General features: G+C 37.1%; 1 protein-coding gene across 3 annotated transcripts in view; it reads right to left on the minus strand.

Moving 5' to 3' along the window:
• Ano3 (anoctamin 3) overlaps nucleotides 1–25,220 on the minus strand; it is a 263,776-nt gene that overhangs the window by 166,144 nt on the left and 72,412 nt on the right. For all 3 annotated transcript variants that reach the window (XM_040745992.1, XM_040745994.1, XM_040745993.1), the window contains exons 3-4: nucleotides 18,191–18,262; nucleotides 3,654–3,772 (exon numbers count right to left, since the gene is read on the minus strand). In XM_040745992.1, the coding sequence (XP_040601926.1) occupies nucleotides 3,654–3,772; nucleotides 18,191–18,262 (191 nt within the window). The remainder of the gene's footprint in view (nucleotides 1–3,653; nucleotides 3,773–18,190; nucleotides 18,263–25,220) is intronic.

Below are 25,220 nucleotides of genomic sequence, written 5' to 3' on the forward strand. Positions count from 1 at the left end.
TTTCTATCATCTAATACTTGCCTTTACCCACTATGTATTTTATAATAGGCATGAGTCACCTTTTTCAGATTAATGCTCCTTCCTGCTGAATCCTTATAGATATGTTTGCTCCTATCTGATATACTCCCTTTGCACTTCAATTATTATGCATAATAAGCATAGTGCAGAGTGCAACTAGAACAATTAGCCAGTCTAAATCATGACATTAGACAAAGATTTTGTACTAAAACCTGTATATGTTCATGTAATACATATACATGTATAGCAATATGTAATTTGTGCTGTTTTTAAGTCACAAATGAAGTCTGGAAATTTTATAAAGTCCAACTTAAAATCTGTGTCTACCTGCCTATCATCTATCTATCTATCTATCTATCTATCTATCATCTATCTATCTATCTATCATTCTATCTATCTATCTATCTATCTATCTATCTATCATCTATCTATCTAAATATCATCTATCATCTAACAGCTTTTTCCTTTTCTTTCTTCCTTTCTTTCTTTCTCTCTTTACTTTTTCTCCCTGCCTTCCTTCTTTCCCTCCTTCCTATCTTTCTTTCTCACTTGCCTAATGACTTTGCAATATGGACTGAATTAACTTGGTGCTTGCTGTGTAGAATGGGCTGGCCTCAAACTTGTTAGCAGTTTTCGTACCTCATGCTCCAGAATCCAGAGATTACAGATATGAGAAATCATACATAGTTTACATCCATAAATTATCATGTAATAGTAATATGAAAAAGAAAGACAGCAGATTTGTAAAAGATAGCACTCAGATAGTAGTGCAAATAAAGCAAATTTAGGTCAATTATTTATTTTTTGAGATTCTATATGAAGTATCTTCAAGGCAGATTATTATATCCGTCAGAAATCCTGATATTAATTTTTATGCAATTGAAATCTTTTGTGAAATGGAATTCATGCTTCATTCTTACCTATGCAACATATAAAAGTGGACATTCTTTGATAGCTGGAAGTGTGAGTGTCCCAGACCACTGAAGATGGTTTTCATAGGAGAGTAAAAATTGGAGGTGGACAATCCCACAAATTTAGTAGTATATTTGAATAAAATGTCTTTAACTTAGCTAATTATGTTATTTATCTTATTGAACTTACTCTATTTTTCTTGTATGATACTCACAGATATTTTCACTCAAATTTTACTAATTATTTTAACTTTAACATTCTAATGTGTAAGTCGAATGAAAAATGCTACATGGGACATGACTACTTGAGCAAATTAAATGATGATTTAACTATCAGCCAGATGGCAAATCATAGATAGGCAAATAATACAGACTGAATTTAAATCATTTTCTAATTACTCAGTGTATACTGTGTTTGTCTTTCAGTAGATGACAAAAACATATTGAGGAACACTGGATTTCTCTTATAATTCTTCCCAATCCACTTAACATAATATTTATCTAATACAAGGAAATATATGAGCCACACAGTGAAGAAATATAATTGATCAACCAATTTTTAAAAAAGTGATAACAAAACCCATAGCAATATTAATGAAAATTCTGTAAAAGTAATTAAATTGGAATATATGTATTAAAGTTTGGTCTCACTCTTGAAACTGTGGTTATATTTAAATTCTTCTATAGTCCTTTATAAGTGACTTATTAGTGACCAGTAAAGATAAAATTAATTTAATCTAAAAACACTAAACATCACAGAGAAAATTATATTTAAGGACATGAGTAATACCTATGAAAGAGCTACTGACACTTAAGTAATTTCTTAGACTAAATTAAATATTCAAGTTCCTTCCTTCTCATTCCCTACCTCCCTTCCTCTTTCCCTGCTTTCTCTCATTCCATTTCTTTCTAGAAGCCTCCCCACTTTAACAGGAAAAAGGGGTGATCCTGTTCTGAGATAGTACTTATCTTAATATTAAGGAATATATGTGAATAAGTTGCAGTTACAATGATGAAAATAGTCAAAGGGGACAGCTGAATTTTCCTGAGCCAGTATTTGTCTTAGCATCAAGGAGGAGATATAAGACAGTTGCACTTACTATGATGAAAATAATCACCAGAAAATTTCATTTTGGGTGGGCTCATTCAAATGCCTTTCAAAGTCTGCAAAAGCTTTGAATTTGAGGAATTTTGGGAACAGTGAATTCAAGAGTTTTAAAACTGAACTATATTTCATTATTTTATTTGTTGATAAAATATTATTTCAATGCTTCATTCTCAGTCTCCAAGTTGTTATAAAATTCTGACATGTACTCAGTCTTTACTATGCCCTCATTTCTTTCATAAAGTCATCTTATGTATTATGTCAAGCAGACTGTATGTTCAAGCTTACAGAGAAGGAAAACAAGGTAATTGTGTATAATAATATGTACAGGTCACTATATCTAATAATGAACGAAATTGAAAATCAAAGTATATTAAGTTTTATAGTATAAAACTATGTCCATATGTTAATATTGAGGAGAAAAAAACTAATGGACTAATTATGAAACAGAATTATTAACAAACAACTTTATGGCTTATATTTGGTGTTTATATAATTATGTCTGACTGGTACAGTACCACAATTCGATAGTAGAATTACAAGCAGTTTTCTATTGTGCTATAGGGTAGCTACAGTTAATAATGGTATATTAGATATGTCAGAATAGCTCTAAGAAAGAATTTTGAGTGTTTTTCAATAAACAACTAGTAAATCATCATAGTGATATTTAAATTAATCATTATCACTAAAATACATAATGCATTGAAATACCACATTGTGCTCCATCAATATATTCAATTATGGATGCTGCATTTGTAAGCCGTTATCATTCCTAGCTACATTACAAATACTCATCCTTATACCCATATCTAAGTGCAACTCTCATCCATTACCCCAAATCTCTCTTTAGTAAACAGAGTTACAGCTGACCCACATGTGTCTGGGAATGTATATGGCTCAGGGAACATCACAGAAGAGAGCATAGTACAAAAGTAAAAATTAAAGACCAAGAAATCTGATGTAAGATGTAAGACTATATCTTCTTCATTATGACGGAAAGCTATACCCATGATATATGAACAGTAGGTCCTGCTTGAACAAGACTTTAACAAAGAAACAGTATTTGGCATTTCATTGCAATGAGAAAAATCTCACAGGACACTACCCGTAAATGAAGAACTATGGTCAACTAATGACAATTATGAAAAGGAATAAGCAGTTTTCTCAATGTCAGCCTTAAAAGCCTATACATATAGGCAACACTAGATAGACTCATAAAGTTGTATTTATATATTTTCTCATTATATGTATGTACAGATCTCTGTTTAAGAAGAATAATTGAAGAACAAGAGGTCACAAATTAGAGAAGGAAATTAAAGGACATAGAGGAGTTTTAGGGATGGTGAGGATGATTTAATTATATTTTAATTAAAAATAAAATATGTAAAATCCAACAAAAAATAACGTGGTAATTTTGAAAACATTAAAAAATAAAATAATTGCTGAATAATACAAATAATTATGATGTCAATAAATGGACTTTCATGCTTGAGTACTTTAAGTCCAGATTTGCCAGCACAAATCCAATCATACGACTAGTGTTCAAATATTTTAAAATTGTTCAAATATTTTAAAATTACATTACAAAAATTATTCATTGATAATTAAGTTTGAACTACCTTAGATAATTTTGTTCTGGATTCAGGCTTATGTTTGATAACAAAGTCATTAAGGAGACGAGATCGGTCATAGTTGGCATGTTCAGATTCATCCATGTAATCCTTATCCTTTCCCAGAGCTGAAACAACAAAAAAGGGAAAGTTACATTAACTTTTGCCTACCCATCTGACTGAGAAGACCCCTCATTTAAAATCTGTGTTTTTTGGCAAACACCATGGTTCCTGATGCTCACGTGCAGGCTAAAACAGCATGGAGTAGAAATGGGTTCAACCCCTCTCCTGACCTTTGGTGCCACGGCCTTTAGGAGAATCAGACATGATGTAGAACTTGAAGGACATGGCAGGATGCTCCTCCCTGAGGGCTCAGGGCAGGGGCATGGTGGTGAAACTGCTACTGGGCGCCATGGCGGGGGAGTCCATGAATCCATGTTCAATTGGAAAGTCATCACAGAACCATCCTCTCTAATCAGATTGGTGACATACAGCAGGAACAGTCCCAGAGGTCTTCACTTCCATATCTCCTGGTTCAGTGCCCTGACATCCATGACATTTTGATCAGACCCTAAAAAAATCTCCCCCACCACAGACTCCAAAGTCCTGCAGATGGTGAACATTATTTAAACTGAAGTCAAGAAGCTCCGGTACAGCTCTCCAGAATGTACTAGAGCCTAGGGTAACTACTAGGAGTGAGTGCTGCTGTCCATTGCCAACAAGGTGCTCAAGAGTATGGTGGCCAGGTTTACTGCATCACAGCTGATTACGCAGTAGGCCCAGGTGTCACCTTTGATCCAAAAAGACCTCGAAGGGCACATCAGAGACTTCAGCCTTATCCTGGGTGATGTAATTATCACTGATCTGAGCTTTAGCCGAGAATAACCAGCTACCATAGAAATCAAACAAGTGGCCCAATGGTAAGTCCTGTGGACTCTATTTTTGGTAGAAAATGTAAAGCAGGAACAGCAAGAGAAAATAGTGCAGGCTGAGCAGGAGACTGAGGTTGCCCAGATGTTCCATGAATCACTGAGCAAGAATCCTAGCTGCATCAATCTCAGAAAGATCTGACCCACCCAGAACCTCTCTAAGAGGATTGCCATGTCACAGAAAAATATGCTGCTGTCAATCTAGTGCAGATTCTACAGGATGTAGACTATTCTCTGGGAAGTGGCAGACTTTTTAAGGGTAAGAAATGAGTGTGGATATAATCAGCACTACCTCCAGAGTTATGGATACTTTCTTTTCCATTTTTAAGAAGCAGGCTATGGGATCAAGAACCCCCATACCTATTCAAACATTTTTGTTCCTCTGCATCTGTCCTCTTGGATTAAGGGAGACTGAAGACTAAGCTTTCCTGAGGGCTTTCACTGTCCCTGTATTGGTCCAGGTGTGTTGAGGCAGTGTGTGATTCCCAGTGATTTCCTAAATTATTGGCCCTCCCTCAGAATGGGGAGAGATAACCACCATCCCATGAATTATCACTAACATTTTTATTACCTAAAAATCTGTATTTTTTATGTTTCTGAAGTTTAGTCAAACAAAATGTTTACATAATCGTGGATCTAAAAGATAAGCTCAAAAACAATCACACAATGCCCGCCCTAAATTGCTGTCTTAATGGCAAGGAGGAGAATGACTTCTATGTGAACTCAGCACCACTGTGATTCTTCATGAATACAAGATTCTAAATACACACCCAGAGCCATGAAAACTATTTTGGACACATCATCTGATTTGAAGTTCTAGATAGAGATATTTGTAATAAGTAGAAACTTAACAATTTTTTTGATATTACAAATACTTTAAGTTGGGGTTCACTTTCTTAAAATATGAGTAGTTTTAGAAATTTGAGTTTGACTAAAGGGTTAAAGATGTCTACAAAAGTAAACCATAGTCTACAAAATAGGAAATATCTATGATGGCTGTTGCTATCATAAAAAACTCTGATGAATTTTACAAAATTCACATTTCATAAGATCAAATAGCTCATTAAATGCTATATACTTGATAATTTCAAAGAAGTAAGAGTTTTTGATATAGTTATCTTATAAAATTTGCTTATATCAATCAAACATGAATTTTACATAGATGACCGTATATAGTATTTTCAAGAATTCAGCCAATTTACTTGCTGTAGGAAAGAAAAGCAATATTACTCCCAAAGTGACAGTAACTTATTTAATTATCATCTTTAAATATATACTATGTTATGATACATATGAAGATGGAGAAATCAAGACATTCCATGACAAAACCAGGTCTAAACAATACATATCCACTAATCCAGCCCTACAGAGCCTTCTGGAAGGAAAACTCCAACACAAGGAGGGTAACTACAACCTGAAAAACATAGGCAATAGATAATCCCACTTTACTAAAAGCCAAAAAAGAGGGGGGTGGAAATCCACATACAATTCCACCACCACCAATCATTCCAAAACAAACAAGAATGAGTAGTGAATGGTCATTAATATTCCTCAATATCAATGGTCTTAACTCGCCCATAAAAAGACACAGGCTAACAGAATGGATTCGAAGACAGAATCCATCCTTCTGCTGCATTCAAGAAACACACCTCAGCTTCAAAGACAAACATTACCTTAGAGTTAAGGGTTGGGAAAATATTTTCCAATCAAATGGACTCAAGAAACCAGCAGGGTTAGTAATCCTAATATCTATCAAACTAGACTTTAAACTAAAATCAATCAAAAGAGATGAAGGAGGTCATTTCATATTCATCACAGTAGAAATCCACCCAGATAAAATGTTAATTTTGAACATCTTTGCCCAAATACAACGGCATCCACATTCTTAAAAGAATCTTTACTAAAACTCAAATTACATATAAAACCTTACACACTTACAGTAGGAGACTTTACAGCCCACTCTCACTATTCTACAGGACTACCAGACAGAAACTCAACAAAGAAACATAGGAACTAATAGCAGTTATGGCCCAATTGGAATTAACACATATCTATATAACATCCCATCCAAACACAAGAGAATATACCTTCTTCTCAGCTCTACATGGAATCTTTTTAAAAAATCAACCACATACTTGGCAATAGCAAACCTCAACAGGTACAAAAAAGTTGGAGTAACTCCATGTATCTTATCAGATCACCATGCTTTAAAATTGGAAGTCAACAACAATACTCATAGTAGAAAACCTACAAACTTTAGGAAATGGAATAATGCATAATTACACCATGACTGGATCAAAGAAGAAATAAAAAAAGAAATTAAAGACTTCCTAGATTCAATGAGGATCTCACTGAAAACAGTGCTAAGAGGAAATTTCATAACAGTAAGTTCCCACATGAAGAAACCAGAGAATAGTCACACTAGAAAATTAACAGCACTATTGAAAGCTCTAGAACACAAAGAAGCAAACTCACCCCAGAGGAGCAGATGCCAGGAAATAATCAAATTGAGGGTTGAAATCAATTAAGCAGAAACTAGGAAAACAATACTAATAATCAATGTAATGAAGAGTTGGTTCTTTGAGAAAACCAAGAAGATAGACAAACCTTTATCCAAACTTATCAAATAGCAGAGTGTGAACTTGCAAATTAACGAAATCAGAAATGAAAAGTGGAACATAACAATGGATACTGAAGAAATCCAGAGAATCATCAGGTCATATTTTGAAAACCTGTACTCCAAAAATATCTAAAATTCAAAGGAAATGGACAATTTCCTGGATAGGTATCACTTATCAAAATTAAATCAAGAAGAGAGAAGCAATTTAAATAGACCATATATCCTACGGAAATAGAAGTAGTCCTCAAAAGTCTCCCAACCACAAAAAGCCCAGGGCCAGATGATTTCAGTGAAGAATTCTACCAGAAATTCAAGGAAGACATAATACCAATTTTCGTCAAATACAATAGCAGCAGAAAAGTCAAACTCTTTTTATGAGGCTACAACAGCTTTGATACCCACACAAAGACACAACTAGGAAAGAGAACTTCAGACCAATATTACTCATGAGCATTGATGCCAAAATACTCAATAAAATACTGGCAAATCAAATCCAAGAACACGTCAGAAAAATCATCCACCATCATCAAGTAGGCTTCATCCCAGGGATGCAGGGATGGCTCAACATACGAAAATTCATTAATGTAATCCACCATGTAAACAAACTGAGAAACAAAAATCACATGGTTAACTCACTAGATGGTGAAAAAGCCTTTGACAAAATCCAACATCTCCTCATAATAAAGGTCTTGAAGAGATCTGGGATAACAGGAACATACCTAAACATAACAAAAGCTATATACAGCAAACCAAAAGCCAGCATTAAACTAAATGGAGAGAAACTCAAGGCAATTCCTCTAAAATCAGTACAAGACAAGGCTGTCTCCTCTCTCCATACCTTTTCAATATTGTACTTGAAATTCTAGCTAGAGTAATAAGACAACAAAAGCAGATCAAGGGGATACAAATTGGAAAGGAAGTCAAACTTTCACTATTTGCTGATGATATGTTAGTTTACATAAATGACCGGAAAAACTCTAGCAGGCAACTCCTACAGCTGATAAACACCTTCAGCAAAGTGGCAGGATACAAGATCAACATAAGAAAAAATCACTAGCCCTACTATATACAGATGATAAAAGGGCTGAGAAATCAGAGAAACATCACCCTTTATAATTGCCACAAACAACATAAAATACCTTGTAGTAGCGCTAACCAAACAAGTGAAAGACCTGTATCACAAGAACTTTGAATCTTTAAAGTAAGAAATTAAAGAAAATAACAGAAAATTGAAAGAGCTCCCATGCTCTTGGATAAGGTAGGATCAACATAGTAAAAAAGGCAATCTTGTCAAAAGTAGTCTACAGATTCAATGCAATCCCCATCAAAATCCCAGCACAATACTTCACAGATCTTGAATGAGCAATTCTCAACTTTATATGGAAAAACAAAAGACCCAGGACAGCCAAAATAACCCTGTTCAACAAAGCAACGTCAGGACACATCACAATCCCTGTCTTCAAGCTCTATTATAGAGCCATAGTCCTGAAAACAGCTTGGTAGTGGCACAAAAATAGAGAGGTAGACCAATTGAATCTAATTGAGCACCCTGATGTTAACCCACACAGGTTGTCTTCAAACACTTATGCAGAATATGGCATTTAAGAGGCCTAGGTAATCTGTTGAGCCTTGGGCAGTAGATCAGTACTCATCCCGCGTATACACACGGATTTGGACTCTCATCCAACAATGTGAGATGCACTCTCACCCTGAACTCTTAGGGGAGGGTCTAAGCCCTGCCCTGTATGAAATGACAGACTATGGGCCTCACCCTCCCTGGGGAAATGTTAAGAGAAGCTTTTTCTTTGCTTGCCGCTTTGGTTTATCCCCCGCCAGTCGCCTGGGCTCTGCCGCGCCAGCCTGGTTCTAGAGCCGCATTAGTCCCAAATAAACACACAGGACGCTGTATTAATTATGAAGCTGTTGGCCTTGCTTGTCCCTTACTGGCTAGCTCTGCCTTAAGTAATTACCCCATAATTGTTAATCTAAGTATGTTTCTTACCGGAGAATAGTTCCCGGCGTCCTACCCCCATGGCGTCACATGTTGACTCTCTTGTGTTGCCCCTTCCCAGAATCCTCCTCGACTCCTAGTCCCTCCTATCTAGGCTTTCTATTGGCCAGACAGTACTTTATTGACAAATGCACAGGCAAATAACAGGACTTCCCCAACAGGGAAATGAGGGGATAATGGGGGGCGGTTGGGAGGAGGGCACAGGAGGAGGGGAGGAAAAGGGAGAGGGACCTGGAACTGACTTGTGAAGCAACCTTGTTTCTAATCTAAATTTAAACTGAAAAAAAAAGAGATGGTATTTTAGCTGTGTTAATAACATAGGTTCTTCTTTTGTGTGACAATGAGGCATGCCTGCTCCTGTCAGCAACAATCTACTATAGACAAGATAAAGGTCATTGAAGACACTCCACCCAGAGCTTATATTCTTTGTGGCAAAAGTTAGCCACTGGGCAAGAAAGTGCTCTTGCCTCATCTTCTGGCAGTACGCTGTCAAAATAGGACAAACAGGGACACAAAAGAAAGTACAGTTCAACTTTTCCAAGACAAGGTAGGACAGCTCTTCAGAATATCCTGCTTCACAGAAAAGTCTGTCAGATACACTAGGCCTGTAGGATGAATATGAATGCCCCAACTTTACAGGGGCAGCCTGGGTGACTGTGGAGGTAACCAGCTGTTTCTCTCATTTCTCACATTTTTGGAAGTTGCTTGCTTGTACTTCCTGCTTGCTCAGGTAATGTTATTTCTTTTTCTAGCCTATGATGGAGTGAAGACATCATAGTTATAGTTTTCTTGTTGCCATATTCAGGAAAGAAATTCACTAAAGAAACGTAAAGTGTCTAAGATTCAGAGACGAAATGATAGTTTTGTTAATGCAAGTTCAAATAGATAGTGAAGTAGGTACACCCTTTTGGACTCATCAAGACAGAACAGAATAGAATGTATTGTTTCTGAATTAATCAGTTGTTAAAAGACTAGACATTGTTAATATAATTATTGGCTATATGTGTTGTATATAGTTATTCCTTTGGTATATAGTTTTTTATGTTAGTTATAACTTTTTTTGTATCTTATACAAATAATGGGGAAATATGATGATATATTGTTTATACTCTAACAAATAAAGATTCCCTGAAAATCAGAGGGCAGAGCTAGCCACTAGCTAACAATGGATATCTGGAAGTCTGTACAGACAGACAGGAAGTGCGATGGTTGGTTAGAGACAGGAATATAGGTGGGAGGAGACAGGAGCTCAGTATCTTTTGAGTGGGAGGATTTCATAGAGGTAAGATCTCTGGTGTCTGGCTGTTCTCTGGTCTTTCAGCTTTCAGCCCCTAATATCTGACTCTGGGCTTTTATTATTAAAGTTTATTAGGACCTTTGTTAAAGTGGGTTTTCAAGAGTTTATTAATCTAAAATTGGGAGATAATAAAATACTCATATGTGTTCCTTCCTAGGACTAAATGGAATAATCCTTGAAGAGTTACTTTAAGACAAAGTATTAAACAATGTAGATTTCTCTGTTTGCTATTAATTTAAAATTCTAGCATTCATATATCTTTAAGACGAATGGTATTTGTAGTTACTGAAAATAACATCTTTTAATTTAAAGTCTAACTAGGTGTCTATAATAAAAGAATAACTTTTCCAGCCAGTACTAAGATTATAACTTCAATAACTCTCTTATTACAAAGGTGTCAATATTCTCTTATGATGTCATTTCATTTCATTGCATTTTTATATTTTACTAAAGGTACAAGAGGGGTACATGAAAAAGGATGAGGGACCTCTTGGAGAATTTTGAATGTGTGAGAACATTATTAGTCTGTTTCCCTAATTTGAAACTCTTCTATTTAAGAGTAGTTACAGATTATCTCAGATGACCAGAGTATCTGAGAATGTATAATAAAGTAATTATAGTAGATTAATGTTACTTTCATGCTTTGCAGTTTACATGTCTTATCCAATCTACATTTTCTTATTTGATTATCACAAAAGATATTAGTTCTATTCTGTGCTTGATTCAATTATACAATTCAGAAAGTTAAAGTATAGATGGTGTTAACCCAAGTAGTAAGTGGCAGAATTGACATATGAAAATGTTCCATTTGAATGATAACATATTCCATTTTTAAACATATACTATCCATATAGATGTTTTCTTGGAAATATAAATCCATGGATGTTCCCTATGTAGATTATTCAGGGATTTAATATAGTGATAATGTGGGCCCAGGGATTAAAAAGTGGTTTTTAATTCTGTATTTCATGTTTGCCTCTAACCATACCTTATTTCTATACTTCTGTTGTGAGAGAGTTCCATCCAGGCAATTGATGGTACTCAGCAAACCATACTGTGACTCTGCACCAGTGTCTACTCCAGTTAACATCTTACCACATTCAAGGCAAAATTTTGCAAAGCATTTATTCCTAACAGGTTGTTGCTGGTTTTTCCCTGTGACAAATGGCATTGAGGAGAACAAAACAGCCAGTGGATGATACAGCAGACTCTCTGGAAGTGTGTGGATATGTCATGTACTCTGACTTATAACTACTTCTCATTTCTGATCCTAAAATATCTCTGAGCATAAAATAGGTACCATATATTATCCTTGATTGTAGGGCTACAAATGATTGGCAAGGTCTCTGCATTTTTATCTCAAGTATGGTTCCCTAAATAAGTCATATAATTTTCAGTCACAGTACTCATTATGAAGAAAAGAAAATCAGCTTTGGGACAGAAGGGGGAGCTGTTGTGGATCTGACTTATTTTAATGTGAGGTTATGAGATAAGAGCAATCTTATAATCAACAAAAAGCACACGGATAAGTTGGTGACAGCACTTTTAGTGAAAGAAAGCATTAAAAACTTCCCTATATAGAATAGATCCAGATTTCACAGGGCCTCTGAACACCAAAGTAAGTTTATATTTTAAATGGAATGGGAAACCCTGGAGAGACTGCAGCAGAGAAATAATGAGATTTAATTTTCCTTTCATTTTAGCACTGTGGAAAACAGACTCTAAAGATGCAAGAGTTTGATCACAGAGCCTAATTAGATAGCTATTGCAGCAGTCTATCCAGGAAATCATAGACTAGATTACATAAAGGAGTGAACGGGGTAAGCAGTGATCATATTCTGAATGTGTTTTGAAAGTTAAATCAATATCTGTTAATTGAGCAAGTTTGACAACCTAAAATGGTTACAGTAATTGTAATGTCATCACTGAAAATGGGGTTTTAAGGGCAATTCTATCATTTCTGTAACCCTTAAGATTAGATTGGAAATATTAGTAGGAAGTTATATGAAATGCTATTGGGAAACCAATAGAATTTGGCAGAGATAATATCACTAACAGAATTCAGTAGAGATAATTTCAGGAAAGCAAAATCATCATATACTCATTTCACCATATTATTCTTTTAAAATTTTTATTTAAATTAAAAACCATCTTATTTTACATACTGATCCCAGTTCCCTATCCCTCCCATCCTCCCATGCTCCTCATCAGACCCCCCCCCATCCTACCCCTATCCACTCCCCAGGGAGGGTGAAGCCTCCCATGTGGGTTCAACAAAATCTGTTACATCATTTGGGTCAGGGCTTAGACTCTCCCCCATGTATCTAGGCTGAGAGAGTATCCCTCCATTGTGAATGGACTCCCAAAGTCTGTGCACTAGGAATAAATACTGTTTCCACTGCCAGAGATCCCATAGACTGCCCTGGTCTCCCAGATGACACTTATGTTCAGGGGACCAGCTATCAGGCTGGTGTCTGTGTGCTCCCGCTTACTCAGGTCAGCAGTTTCTGTGAGTTTTCCCAGCATGGTATTGACCCCACTGCTCATCACTCCTCCCTCTCTACATTTGGATCCCAGGAGTTCAGCTCAGTGCTTAGTTGTGGACCTCTGCTTATGCTTCCATCATACCACAAGGACATCCGTTCAACTATGTTCATAGCAGCATTATTTGTAATAGCCAGAACCTGGAAGCAACCTAGATGCCCTGCAACTAAAGAATGGATAAAGAAAATGTGGTACATTTATACAATGGAGTGCTACTTGATGGGGGAAAAAAGCAATGAAATTTTGAATTTCTCAGACAAATGGATAGAAGTAGAAGAAACAATACTGAGTGAGGTAACCCAGACACAGAAAGAAAAACATGGTATGTACTCACTCATAAGTGAATATTAGACACAGAGCAAAGGATTGCCAGCCTACAATTCACAGGCCCCAAAATGATAGGAAGAAAGGAGGTCCCTAAGAGAGACATACATGGTCTCCTAGATAAGAAGAAAGGGATATAATCTCCTGAGCAAATTGGGAGCATGAGGGTGGGAGGAGGAAGAGGAGGGGCAGAGGAGAACATGAGAAATCAGGAATATGGAGGTGAAAGAAAAATAGAGAAAGAGAGCAAGAAAAGAGATACTATAATAGAGGGAGCCATTATAGGTTTAAAGAGAAATCTGGCACTAGGGTAATGTCCAGGGATTCAAAAGGATGACCCCAAGGAAGAATATAAACAATAGTGGAGAGGCTACCTTAAATGCCCTTCCTCTATTATGAGATTGATGGCCGTATTATTCTAAGAAATAACAGTAACTACTCAGTCAGACTGAACTACTGGGTAACTGGAGTTTCTTGTCCTGCCAGGACCCTTCTCAGCTCCAAATAAGCACACAAAGTCTTATATTAACTATTAAACCATTGACTGATGCCCAGAACTTCTTATTGACTAGCTCTGTCTTAATTATTAACCCATTTCTATTAATATATGTATTTCCACTTGGTCTTGGCTTACCAGAGAATGCCCAAACCTGCTACTCCTTTAGTGGTTACATGGCATCTCTTTGAATTCCGCTGACTCTCTTCCAGCATTTTCACTGTCTCCTAGCCCCACTTATTTTACTGCCTCTATTGGCCGAACAGTGTTTTATTCATTAACCAATAAGGGAAACATATATAAAGGCATTCCCTCATCACTGAACTTGTAGAAAACAAGTAAATGCCTTGACCTTATAATATGAACCTTTATTAAGAGACATTAATAACATCAGCAAAATTTTGACATTACAACCTGATTAGATAAATGCATATTTTCACTGACTGAAGTAAAATATAGTGGTTTTGATGAGATAAGCTTATTTTATTTCTAAGCTAACTGATTTGACTGTGTATGGGCATACTCAAACCTATCTGTGCTAATTATAGTGCCTTTGTCATTTTCCAATTTTGTGGGGATCCCAAAACTAATGATTTCAAAATCATCATTTTGTTGAATGAGTTGTGTGAATGCATGAGTTAAGAAATGGATAATATGATTGAGTGTGTGCACTTGGATGCATGTGTGCACTTGTGTGTATGTAAATATGCATGCATGTGCGTGTGTGTGTTATAAATACAGATTATAATGACATTTTTTATTTATGAGATACTTCATGAAAAGCAAAATTCAATATTATGTCACAAAAAGGAATGGAGAAAACAATAGAAAGGTTTGAAAATCTGATTAGTTTTAATCAGTCATTTCCCCAAGTACATTACCATGCAGTTTTACTTGCAGTTAGAAACTGAAAATACTACTGAATCAGCTTTACGTAGATATCACTATCCATGTTTTACCTTAAAGATCTCTGTGCATATGCTGGTATTAAGAGAGGGGTCAAGGATTAAGACTTCCAGAGATTACCAGTTTTCTATTGAAGATCTATGCATGGACTGAAACTTCATTTTATTCAGTGAAACCTAGCTTTCAAATTTGTAAAAAGGTGATAATAATAAAACCAACCCTAAGGGATTTCATGAGAATTACATCAGATGAACCAGGAAAAGTGTCCTATGAAAATGAGTTCAGTAAATTACTGTTGCTGTTATATCATAAATATCATATTTGATAGTAATAGAATCTCTAAACATGAATTGGTATGGCAAAGACATCTGTGGATTCATTAGAATTTAATGTGGAAATAAACTGAGTGACTAAACGCATCAATGAATCAAAATCTGTTTACTTTCTGGTGTCCTAGTAGCTATGGTAAAGCTATGATTCTTCAATTAACACAGGAATCAGACAAGCTATAAATTGATTCCAATTAGCAAATAAGATCATAAAGATTCATCTACATTAAATAAAATGCCATGATGACACAACTTGAAAATACAAGAATGTTTTGATTGATAGATGGCTAAAGTAGAAAGCACATTTTAACCAAGAAAACCATGAATTTTATTAGGCAACTCTGCTGGGTAGTACTCTGTCATTTGAGAGGAGCTAGAATAATAAAAACTACAAACCTCTGTGCATGCATATGAGTGGTCCTCTAGGTTAGGCTAGCCTGTCTTCATATCTGTGAAGGACTAAACTGATTAAGTTAACAGAGATAGAAAGACCCACCCTACACTCTTTGGCTTGTGTGCTGGACTGTATAAATGTAATAACGGCCTGAGTATGTGCACCTTTTGCTCTCTGCTCTTAACAGGTAGTGCAAAGTGACCATTTGCCTCACCTGATTAACTTGAACCATGAGCCTAAATGGACCCTTCTTCCTCAAATTGTTTCGATCAGGATGATTATCATAGCAGCTGGAGAAGTAACTAAAACTACTCAGCTCCACAAGAATCTTAAGCTCTAAAATATAGTCTTCCTTCTGAGTTCTTCCTTTGAGCAAGGGGAAATATCAGTCCTCAATGAAACACTGTCTACAGGCAGTCAGTTATACTGCAGCATTAATATTCTCATGGGCAGTGCCAAGTAGTTCACCGTGAAAAGGGAGTTATTACCCAGATGTACTTGTTTGGTTCTCAGTGCTTGGAAATTCCAATGCAATGCCTTCAGATGCAGTGGTTTTCATCGACTTCAGATACAACAAATACGACTGATTGGCATTTGAAGGTGAACATGCATTGCTAACATACTCGTGTTTATTTATACTCAATACTTCTTACTTTAAATCCTTTCAAAGATAATACAAACACTGTATTGCCGAGATAAAGGTGACTTTCTTTTTAGTTATGTGACAGTTTGTTTTACACTTTAAATATCATATATACTTTCCTAACTTATCTCAGATATATGACTACTTTATATCCACCTGATTTTGTGTTTTATATTTCCTTGTTAAGACTAATTTGTGCTTCCCAAGCATCCTTACATGTGTGGTTTTCTATTAGAGAGTAATGGACATAATGAGGACTACACTCTTAGAGAAGCCTGGCTTTTCCTCTCACAGCAGAATGGACAATATCTCCATGGCTAGTCACTGAATTTCATGCCAAACTACCATCTCCGTGCTGGGATTTGATCTGGTTTGGGATTGCATAATTTTTCTGCATGCTGTCACAACTACTTGAACTATGTCTGCAACTTCCCTGCCTGCTATGTTCTATAGACACTGTTTCCTTGTAGTGACCCATCTCCTCATGCCTTTACACTTTTTCTTCTCCCCTTCCACCATGATCCTTCATCTGTTGGAAGAAGGGATACAGAGTACATGTTCAATAAGAGCTGGGAACTTTGCAGTCTTTTATTCTCTACATCTTGGCCAGTGTGGACTTCCATGTTATCTACCATCTACTGCAAAGAGAACCTTCTCAGAGATGAGTGATAAAATATCTGTCAATTAGGAACTATATCAACGTGGATTATGTGGGTGTTTAGTCACACAGATACTAGCAAATTTCCTTATAATGGCAGCTTTCCATTTAAATATGGTTTGTGAAATTTGAAATGAGTTCATTAACTTTGTTTTTTCTTTCCTTTTAATGTCAGTCTTGCTATGAGCTCAGATTAGCCTGAAAGTTGTAATCTGCTTCAGCCTTCTGAATACTGGAGTTACAGATTTGGTTTAAAGACTTAAATTTATGTGTGTATGTGTGTGGAAGGTGGTCAAGACCCTGCTGGAGAAAACCACAGAAACAGCTGGCCTGAGCAAGTGGGAACTCACAGATCACTGTCTGACAGCTGGGGTACCAGAATAAGACAGAACCATGCCCCCTGAATGTGGGTGTCACTTGGGAGGCCAGGGAAGTCTTTTGTTCTGATTAAATGTTACTTTGGATGCTTTATGTTAAATGAACCAGATAATGTTTTAATTAGGAAATTAATAAGGTAGCCCTGTTTCTATGCCACACAGATTGAAAGTTAGTATAAAAATATGATTACATTGTTGTAATATTGGAAAAGACATTTTTAATCTTGGTCTCATTTATGTTTACCCAGGAAATAACAAAAAGATTGGATATTCTTGTCAACTACTAGCCAAATTAACCCTGATCATGTGTTGCTTGTGTGATCAGATAATTTCAAAAGCTCCCAGGAGTCTTCAATCTGTTTCCATTTAACCACATAGGCATTGCAGACACAACAATGATATTTTCATAAAGAAAACTCATGATCAATTTATTGGTTATAAATAGCCTCACCCTCCCTGGGGAAATGAGGGGACATTGGGAAGGATTGGGGGGACGGCACGGGAGGAGGGGAGGGAAACAGAGAGGGACCTGGAACTGACTTGTGAAGCAACCTTGTTTCTAATTTAAATTTAAAATTAAAATAAATAATAATAAAAAAGAAAAATAGATTCATTTTGAACTTTATAGGAAAAATTTGTAAAAATATATGTGTATTATCTACTGATAGAGAACAGGGACAGATCTTTCAACGTTTACTCTCATGAAAAATATTCAGTGGCAAAATTTGATACATCTCATCACATCAATGTAAATGTACTTATTTGTGTAGAACAGAAAGGAATTCATAAAATTAAAATTAAAAATCACTGACATTTTGTTATAGTATCATTCACTACAGTCTGCTTATATCATTTGAGTTTTAAATTGTATAATAGGTCAATTAACTACAATAAAATTCAGAATTCTATAATCTGCTCAAATTGTAGACTCAAAATGAACATTTGTATGCAAAATTATTCTAGATTTGAAGAACATCTTTACTTTTGGAGAGAAGAAATATATTGGAAATTAACTCACCCAAGCAAAACTCACTGAAGTCAGCAAAGGAACATTTGAGGGTAGAGTCGTTTTTAAGTTGCTCAGAATTAACTGAAAAAAAAGACACCTTGTCATTTGGAATTGTATAAATATAAAATGACTATAATATCTGATGTCACAATGATAATCAATAAAAAGAAATGTTTTAAGTTAATGTATTGAGACTTAAATTTTACTTAAACAACAGTTAAAATTTAACTTTCAACTTAACAGCAGTGTTACATTTTATCATGTCCATTCTCTTGAGTAATGAACACTATAGTAAGTTGACTATAATACAAAGCATTTTTGCAGTCTTGAAAGAAATTATTAGTAATCCTAAATTACCTGGGAGAAGAAGGAACTAAAGGAATTCTTTTTTAAAATTAATTTTAATTTAAATTGGAAAAAGGCTGATTTACATACCAATTGCAGTTCTTTCATCCTCCCATCCTCCCATTGCCCCCACCATCTCCCAATCCCATACCCCATCCACTCCTCAGGGAGGGTGAGGCCTTCCATGGGAGATCATCAAAATCTGTCACATCATTTGGGGCAGGACCTAGACCCTCTCCCATGTATCTGGGCTGAGAGAGAATCCCTCCATAGGGAATTGTCTCTCAAAGCCAATTCCTGCACTAGGAATACATACTGGTCCACCGCCAGTGGACCCAATAGACATCCCAAGTCCCCTAAATGGCACCCAGGTACAGGGGCCTGATTCAGTCCTGTGCATATTCCCCAGCTGTCAGAGTGGGGTCTGTGATCCCCCTCATTTGCTCAGGTCAGCTTTTTCTGTGGGTTTCACCAGCATGGCCTGTACTGCTTTGCTCATCATTCCTCCCTTGCTACAACTGGATTACAGGACTTCGACTCAGTGCTTAGCTGTGAATGTCTGTTTATGCTTCAATCAGCTACTGGATGAAGGCTCTATGATGGTAAAGAAGATAGTCATCAATCTTGTTGTAGGGGAAGGGCATTTAAGGAAGCCTCTCCACTATTGCTTAGATTCTTAGTTGGGGTCCTTGTTGTGGATTCCTGGGAATTTCTCTAGTGCCAGGTTTGTTGTTAAGTCCATAAAGACTCCCTCTATTAAAGTATCTCTTTACTTGCTCTTCTTCTCTGTTTTTCCCCCAACTCAACCTTCCTGATCCCTCATGTTCTCCTGCCCCCTCCATTCTCCCCTCCTCTCTCTCCTGCCTCCCTCTCCTTCCTCCCATGTTCCCAACTTACTCATGAAATCTTGTCCTTTTTCCCTTCTTGGAGAGTCCATATATGTCTCCCTTAGGGGCCTCCTTGTTTTCTAGCTTCTCTGGGGTTATGGATAGAAGGCTGATTATGCTTTGCTCTATGTAAGATATCCACACATGAGTACATAACATGTTTGTCTCTCTGGGTTACCTCATTCACAACTTTTTCTTCTAGTTCTATCCATTTACTTGCAAATTTCAAGATGTCATTTTTCTTGCTGATTAGTGCTCCAATGTATAAATGCACCATGTTTTCTTTGTCCATTCTTCCTTGAAGGTCATCAAGGCTGCTTCCAGGTACTGGCTATTACAAATAATGCTGCAATGAACGTAGTTGAACAGATGTTCTCGTTGTATGAATGTGCATCCTTTGGGTATATGCGTAAGAGTGGAATTGCTGGATCTTGAGGTAGACTGATTACCATTTTCCTGAGAAACCACCATACTGATTTCTAACATGGGTGTATAAGTTTGCATTCTCACCCGCACTTTCTCCACATCCTTCCAGCATAAACTGTCATTGGTGTTTTTGATTTTAGACATTCTGACAGGTGTAAGACGGCATCTCAGAGTTACTTTGATTTGCATTTCCCTGATCACTAAGGATGTTGAGCTAAGGAGTGCCTTTGGACACTTAAGATTCCTGTATTTAGAATTCTCCATTTAGATTTGTACCCCATTTTTAGTTGGATTATTTGGTGTTTTGGTGACTAGCTTCTTTGAAGATTAGTCCTCTGTCAGATGTGGGGTTGGTGGGGGTGGGTTGCAGTTTTGTCTTGTTGACTGTGTCCTTTGCCTTATATTTGCCTTACAGAAGCTTCTCTGTTTCAGGAAGTCCTATTTATTAATTATTAATGTCAGTGTCTGTGATACTGGTATTACGTTAAGCAAGTGGTCTCCTGTGCCAGTGGTTTCAAGGGTACTTCCCATTTTCTCTTCTAAGAGGTTCAGTGTGGCTGGATTTGTATTGAGGTCTTTGATCCATTTGGACTTAAGTTTTGTATACATCAATAAATATGGATCTATCTGTAGTCTTCTAGTACATGTCAGTATCTAGTTATGCTAGCACCATTTGTTGAAGATGCTTATTTTTCATTGTATAATTTTAGCTTCTTTGTCAAAAATCAGTTGTTCATAGGTGAATGGATTACTATCATGATCTTCAATTCAATTCTATTTGTCTACCTGCCTGTTTTTAGGCCAAAAGCAAGTTGTATAGTAGAGCTTGAAATCAGAGATGGTGATGCCTATAGGGTTGGCATTATTGTACAGGGTTGTTTGGCTATCCTGGTTTTTCCATATAAAGTTGTTTATTGTTCTTTCAAGGCCTGTGAAGAATTGTGCTGGAATTTTGATGGGTATGGCATTGAATCTATAGATTGCTTTTGGTAAGATAGCCTTTTTTACTATATTGATCTTACCTATTCAAGAGCATAGGAGATCTTTCCATTTTCTGATGTCTTCTTTAATTTCTTTCTTTAAAGACTCAAAGTTCTTGTTATACAGGCATTTCACTTGTTTGGTTAGTGTTACCCCATGGTATTTTATGTTGTTTGTGGCAATTGTGAAGGGCTACAGCTGCAGAGATTCATTATTCTATGTATGGAATATTGTGCCAGTGTCATGTTGTTTTTATTACTGTGGAACTGTTGTAGTGTGACAGTTTTTGATTGCTTCCTAGTTTGAGAAGGACTGTGTCTATTGAGGAATGGTTAGCCCGGGACTCACTATATAGCCCAGTTTGATCCCCACATAATGATCTTTTGCCTCAGCCTGTTGAGTGGTGTGACTAAGAGCAGTGACTTGAGTAACAGTAAGCAAAAAGGAATACCCATCTGTGGTGATACATATTTATGATCTAATAAGCAACTGGAGATCAAAATGCAAACCTAGGCCCAATCATAGAGACAGGTAGTGATGACACACAACTTTAATCCCAATGGCCATACTAGTTAGCCATAGAAGTCAGGTGGTGGTGGTAGACACCTTTAATCCCAGAACTCAGGAGACAGGTAGATGGGTATCTGTTAGTTCAAGGCCATTGAGCTACATGAGTACTATCCTGTATAAAGGAGGTATAGCTCACACAAAGGAGAACCAATAACTTGGAATCCCAGGATTTGAGAGTTATAAAAGGAAGAAGTGAAAGGCCATGTTGAGGAGAGGCAGCAGTCTAGGGTTGCAGTTTTAGGCTTGGTGGAGAGCAGTGCAGTCAGGATTGCACTCTGAGGCTTTGTAAAATACTCATTTCAGTGTAAGTTAGAGGTAAGAGCTAGTGGATTGCTGCTTTGTCGTTTGATCTTCAGCTTGAAGTTTGAACCTAATATCAGTCCCTGGGTTTTTATTATTCCTGTTGTGCCTAGTTCATTCTGATCCAGGACCGATGCTTTTACTTTCGCCCAATTCAATAAAATGTTATTGGTAGCTTTGTTGAATATTATTTTTATTATATGAAGCAATGTATTCCTTACATAGCTAATTTATTTAAGAGTTTTCATGATGAAAGGGTTTTTAATTTATATGGTCTAAAAAGAATATTTTGAACCTGCCTTCCTGTGCCCTGTTCAGAGCCTCCTGAGGCTGGAAATGGCCCACTGGCAAACCCATCCTGTCAGTTCAGCTCACCCAGTGACTGCCAGATTGCTGGTTCTGCCTCCATCCACAGGAGGAGGTAAGCTTGGGTCTGTTACCAGATGCCTTTAGGAGCCCTGCTCAGAGCCTCCTGAGGCTTGGAGCCTGCACTTGGGGGAACCCATACTGGCACAACAGCCCATCAAGGGTCTGCCAACATCTCAGTAGTAGTCCTGACTCCACCCATGGGAGGAGGAGAGACATCAGAATACTGGACTTGCTTTCATCCACCAGGAAAGGAAGAACACTCTACCTGCACCCACCAGAAGAAGGGATGAGAAGAGGAAAATAAAAAAAATATTCAACAGGCCAGTGGGTGGTGGCACACAACTTTAATCCCAGCACTTGGGAGGCAGATGCATGAAGATCTCTGTGAGTTCTAGACCAGCCTGGTCTACAAGAGCTAGTTCCAGGATAGGCTCAAAACACATAGAGAAATCCTTCCTTGAAAAACAAAACAAAACAAAAACATATTCAACAAAGGAAAAACCAATATGACACCACCACAGTCTAGGGACTCTACACCAGCAAGACCTGAACATCCCAACAAAGATGAAGCAAAAGAGAATGACTTTAAAAATAACTTCATAAAAATGATAGAGGTCCTCGGGGACCAGGTACAACAGGCCCTGCATCCAGGCCTGTGTTCCAGTGCCTAGGGATTGCCTGGGAACTGTACAGAGCTTCCAATCCTGGCGGGAGCCAAACACCATAGACTCCAGGTCTTCTCTCACACCAACGAGACCAGGAAACCAGCAGATCCAGCAAAGGGGCCAGGGGACCAGGTGGGAGGCTAAGCACACCAGATTCCTGGTCTTTTTCTCCACCCACGGGACCAGAACGAGGACGAGGAATAGAAGAACTACCAGATTATTGGACTTGCTAGCAACCACCAGAAGGAACTCTGATCCCCTAACCACCAGACCAGTAAGGGGCTCTTTCTGCACCCACTAGAAGAAGAGATGGGAAAGAGACAATACAAAAACACACTCAGCAACAGAAAAACAAATATGACACCACCAGATTCTAGAGACTCCACACCAGCAAGACTCCAACATTCCAATGCAAATGAGGCAGAAGAGAATGACCTTAAAACCACCTTCATGAAAATGATAGAGGCCCTAAAAGAGGATATAGGAAAATTCCCTCAAAGAAATGGATGAAAAACCAAACCAAAAAATGCAAGAAATGGAAGAAAAAAGAAACCATAAAAGGCAGGAAATGGAAGAAGAAACAAAGCAAAAAGTGCAAGAAATGGAAGAAAAAACAAAGCAAAAAATGCAAGAAATGGAAGAAGAAACAAACCAAAAAAGGCAAGAAATGGAAGAAAAAACAAACCAAAAAATACAAGAACTGGAAAAAAAGCAAACCAAAAAATGCAAGAAATGGAAGAAAAAGCCTACCAAAAAATGCAAGCAATGGAAGAAAAATCAAACCAAAAATGCAAGAAATGGAAGAAAGAACAAACCAAAAAATTCATAAAATGCAACAAATGGAGGAAAAAATAAACCGAAAATTGCAAGAAGCAATGCAAACAGTGCAAGGGGTGAAAACTGAAATAGAGACAAAAAAAACACACACAACCTGAAGAAAGGCTGGAAATAGAACAGCTGGGCAAATGGTCAGGTACTACCGATACAAGCATTACCAACAGAATACAAGAGATGGAAGAGAGAATCTCAGGTGTTGAAGATACACTAGGAGAAATGGATTCATCAACCAAAGAAAATCTTAGGTCCAACAAATCCTTAACACAAAACATCCAGGAAATATGGGACACCATGAAAAGACCAAACCTAAGAATAATAGGTATAGAAAAAGGAGAAGAAAACCACCTCAAAGGGGCAGAAAACATATTCATCAAAATCATAGAAGAAAACTTTCCCAACCTTAAGAAAGATATGCCAATGTAGGTACAAGGATCTTATAGAACACCAAATAGAGTGGACCACAAAAAAAGTCAGCTTGCCACATAATAATCAAGACCCCAAATATACAGAATAAAGAAAGAATACTAAATGCAGCTAAGGAAAAGGCCCAAGGAATGTATAAAGGCAAACCTATCAGAATCACACCTTCTTCTACACCTGTTAATCTTAGGTTTGTTCTTTTCATAGTGTCCCATATTTTCTCTGAAAGCCAGAAGTTCCTGGATAGATGTTCTACAAACACTAAGAGACCACAGATGCCAGCCCAGACAACTATATCCAGCAAAGCTTTTTTTTTGGATTTTAGAGACAGGGTTTCTATGCATTGTTTTGGAGGCTGTCCTGGTACTCATTCTGTAGACCAGGCTGGACTCAAACTCACAGAGATCCACCTGCCTCTGCCTCCTGAGTGCTGGGATTAAAGGCATGCTTCACCAACGCCTGGCCCAGCAAAGCTTTCAATCACTGTAGATGGAGAAAACATGATATTTCATGATAAATCCAGATTTAAAAAAATACATATTCACAAATCCAGCCCTATAGAAATTACTGGAAGGAAAACTTCAACCTAAGGAAATTTTGATTTCCAACATATACGAAGAACTCAAGAAGCTAGTCACCAAAACACGAAATAATTCAATTAAAAAGTGTGGTACAGAAATAAATAGAGAATTCTCAACAGAGGAATCTAAAATGGCTGAAAGATAATTAAGACAGTGCTCAACATCCTTAGCCATTAGGGAAATGCAAATCAAAACAATTCTGAGATACCATCTTGCTCCTGTCAGAATGGCTAAAATAAAAATCACCAGTGGCAGTTGTTCTGGAGAGGATGTGGAGAAAAGGGAACACTCCTTCACTGCTGGTGGGAATGCCAACTCATACAGCCACTTTGGAAATCAGTATGGCAGTTCCTCAGGAAAATGGGCATCTATCTACCCCAAGATACAGCAATTCCACTCTTAGGCATATACCCAAAGGATGCACGTTCATACAACAAGGATATCAGTTCACTTATGTTCATAGCAGCATTGTTTGTAATAACCAGAACCTGGAAACAACCTAGATGCCCCTCACCTGAAGAGTGGATAGAGAAAATGTGGTACATTTACAGACATTTGCAGAATGGATTATTATTCAGTGAAAAAAAATAATGGAATCTTGAAATATGCATAAAAGAAACCATTCTAGTTGAGGTAACCCAGTCACAAAAAAACAAAC

The sequence above is a fragment of the Mesocricetus auratus genome, unplaced genomic scaffold, assembly GCF_017639785.1.
Source record: "Mesocricetus auratus isolate SY011 unplaced genomic scaffold, BCM_Maur_2.0 Super-Scaffold_100004, whole genome shotgun sequence".
Taxonomy (NCBI): domain Eukaryota; kingdom Metazoa; phylum Chordata; class Mammalia; order Rodentia; family Cricetidae; genus Mesocricetus; species Mesocricetus auratus.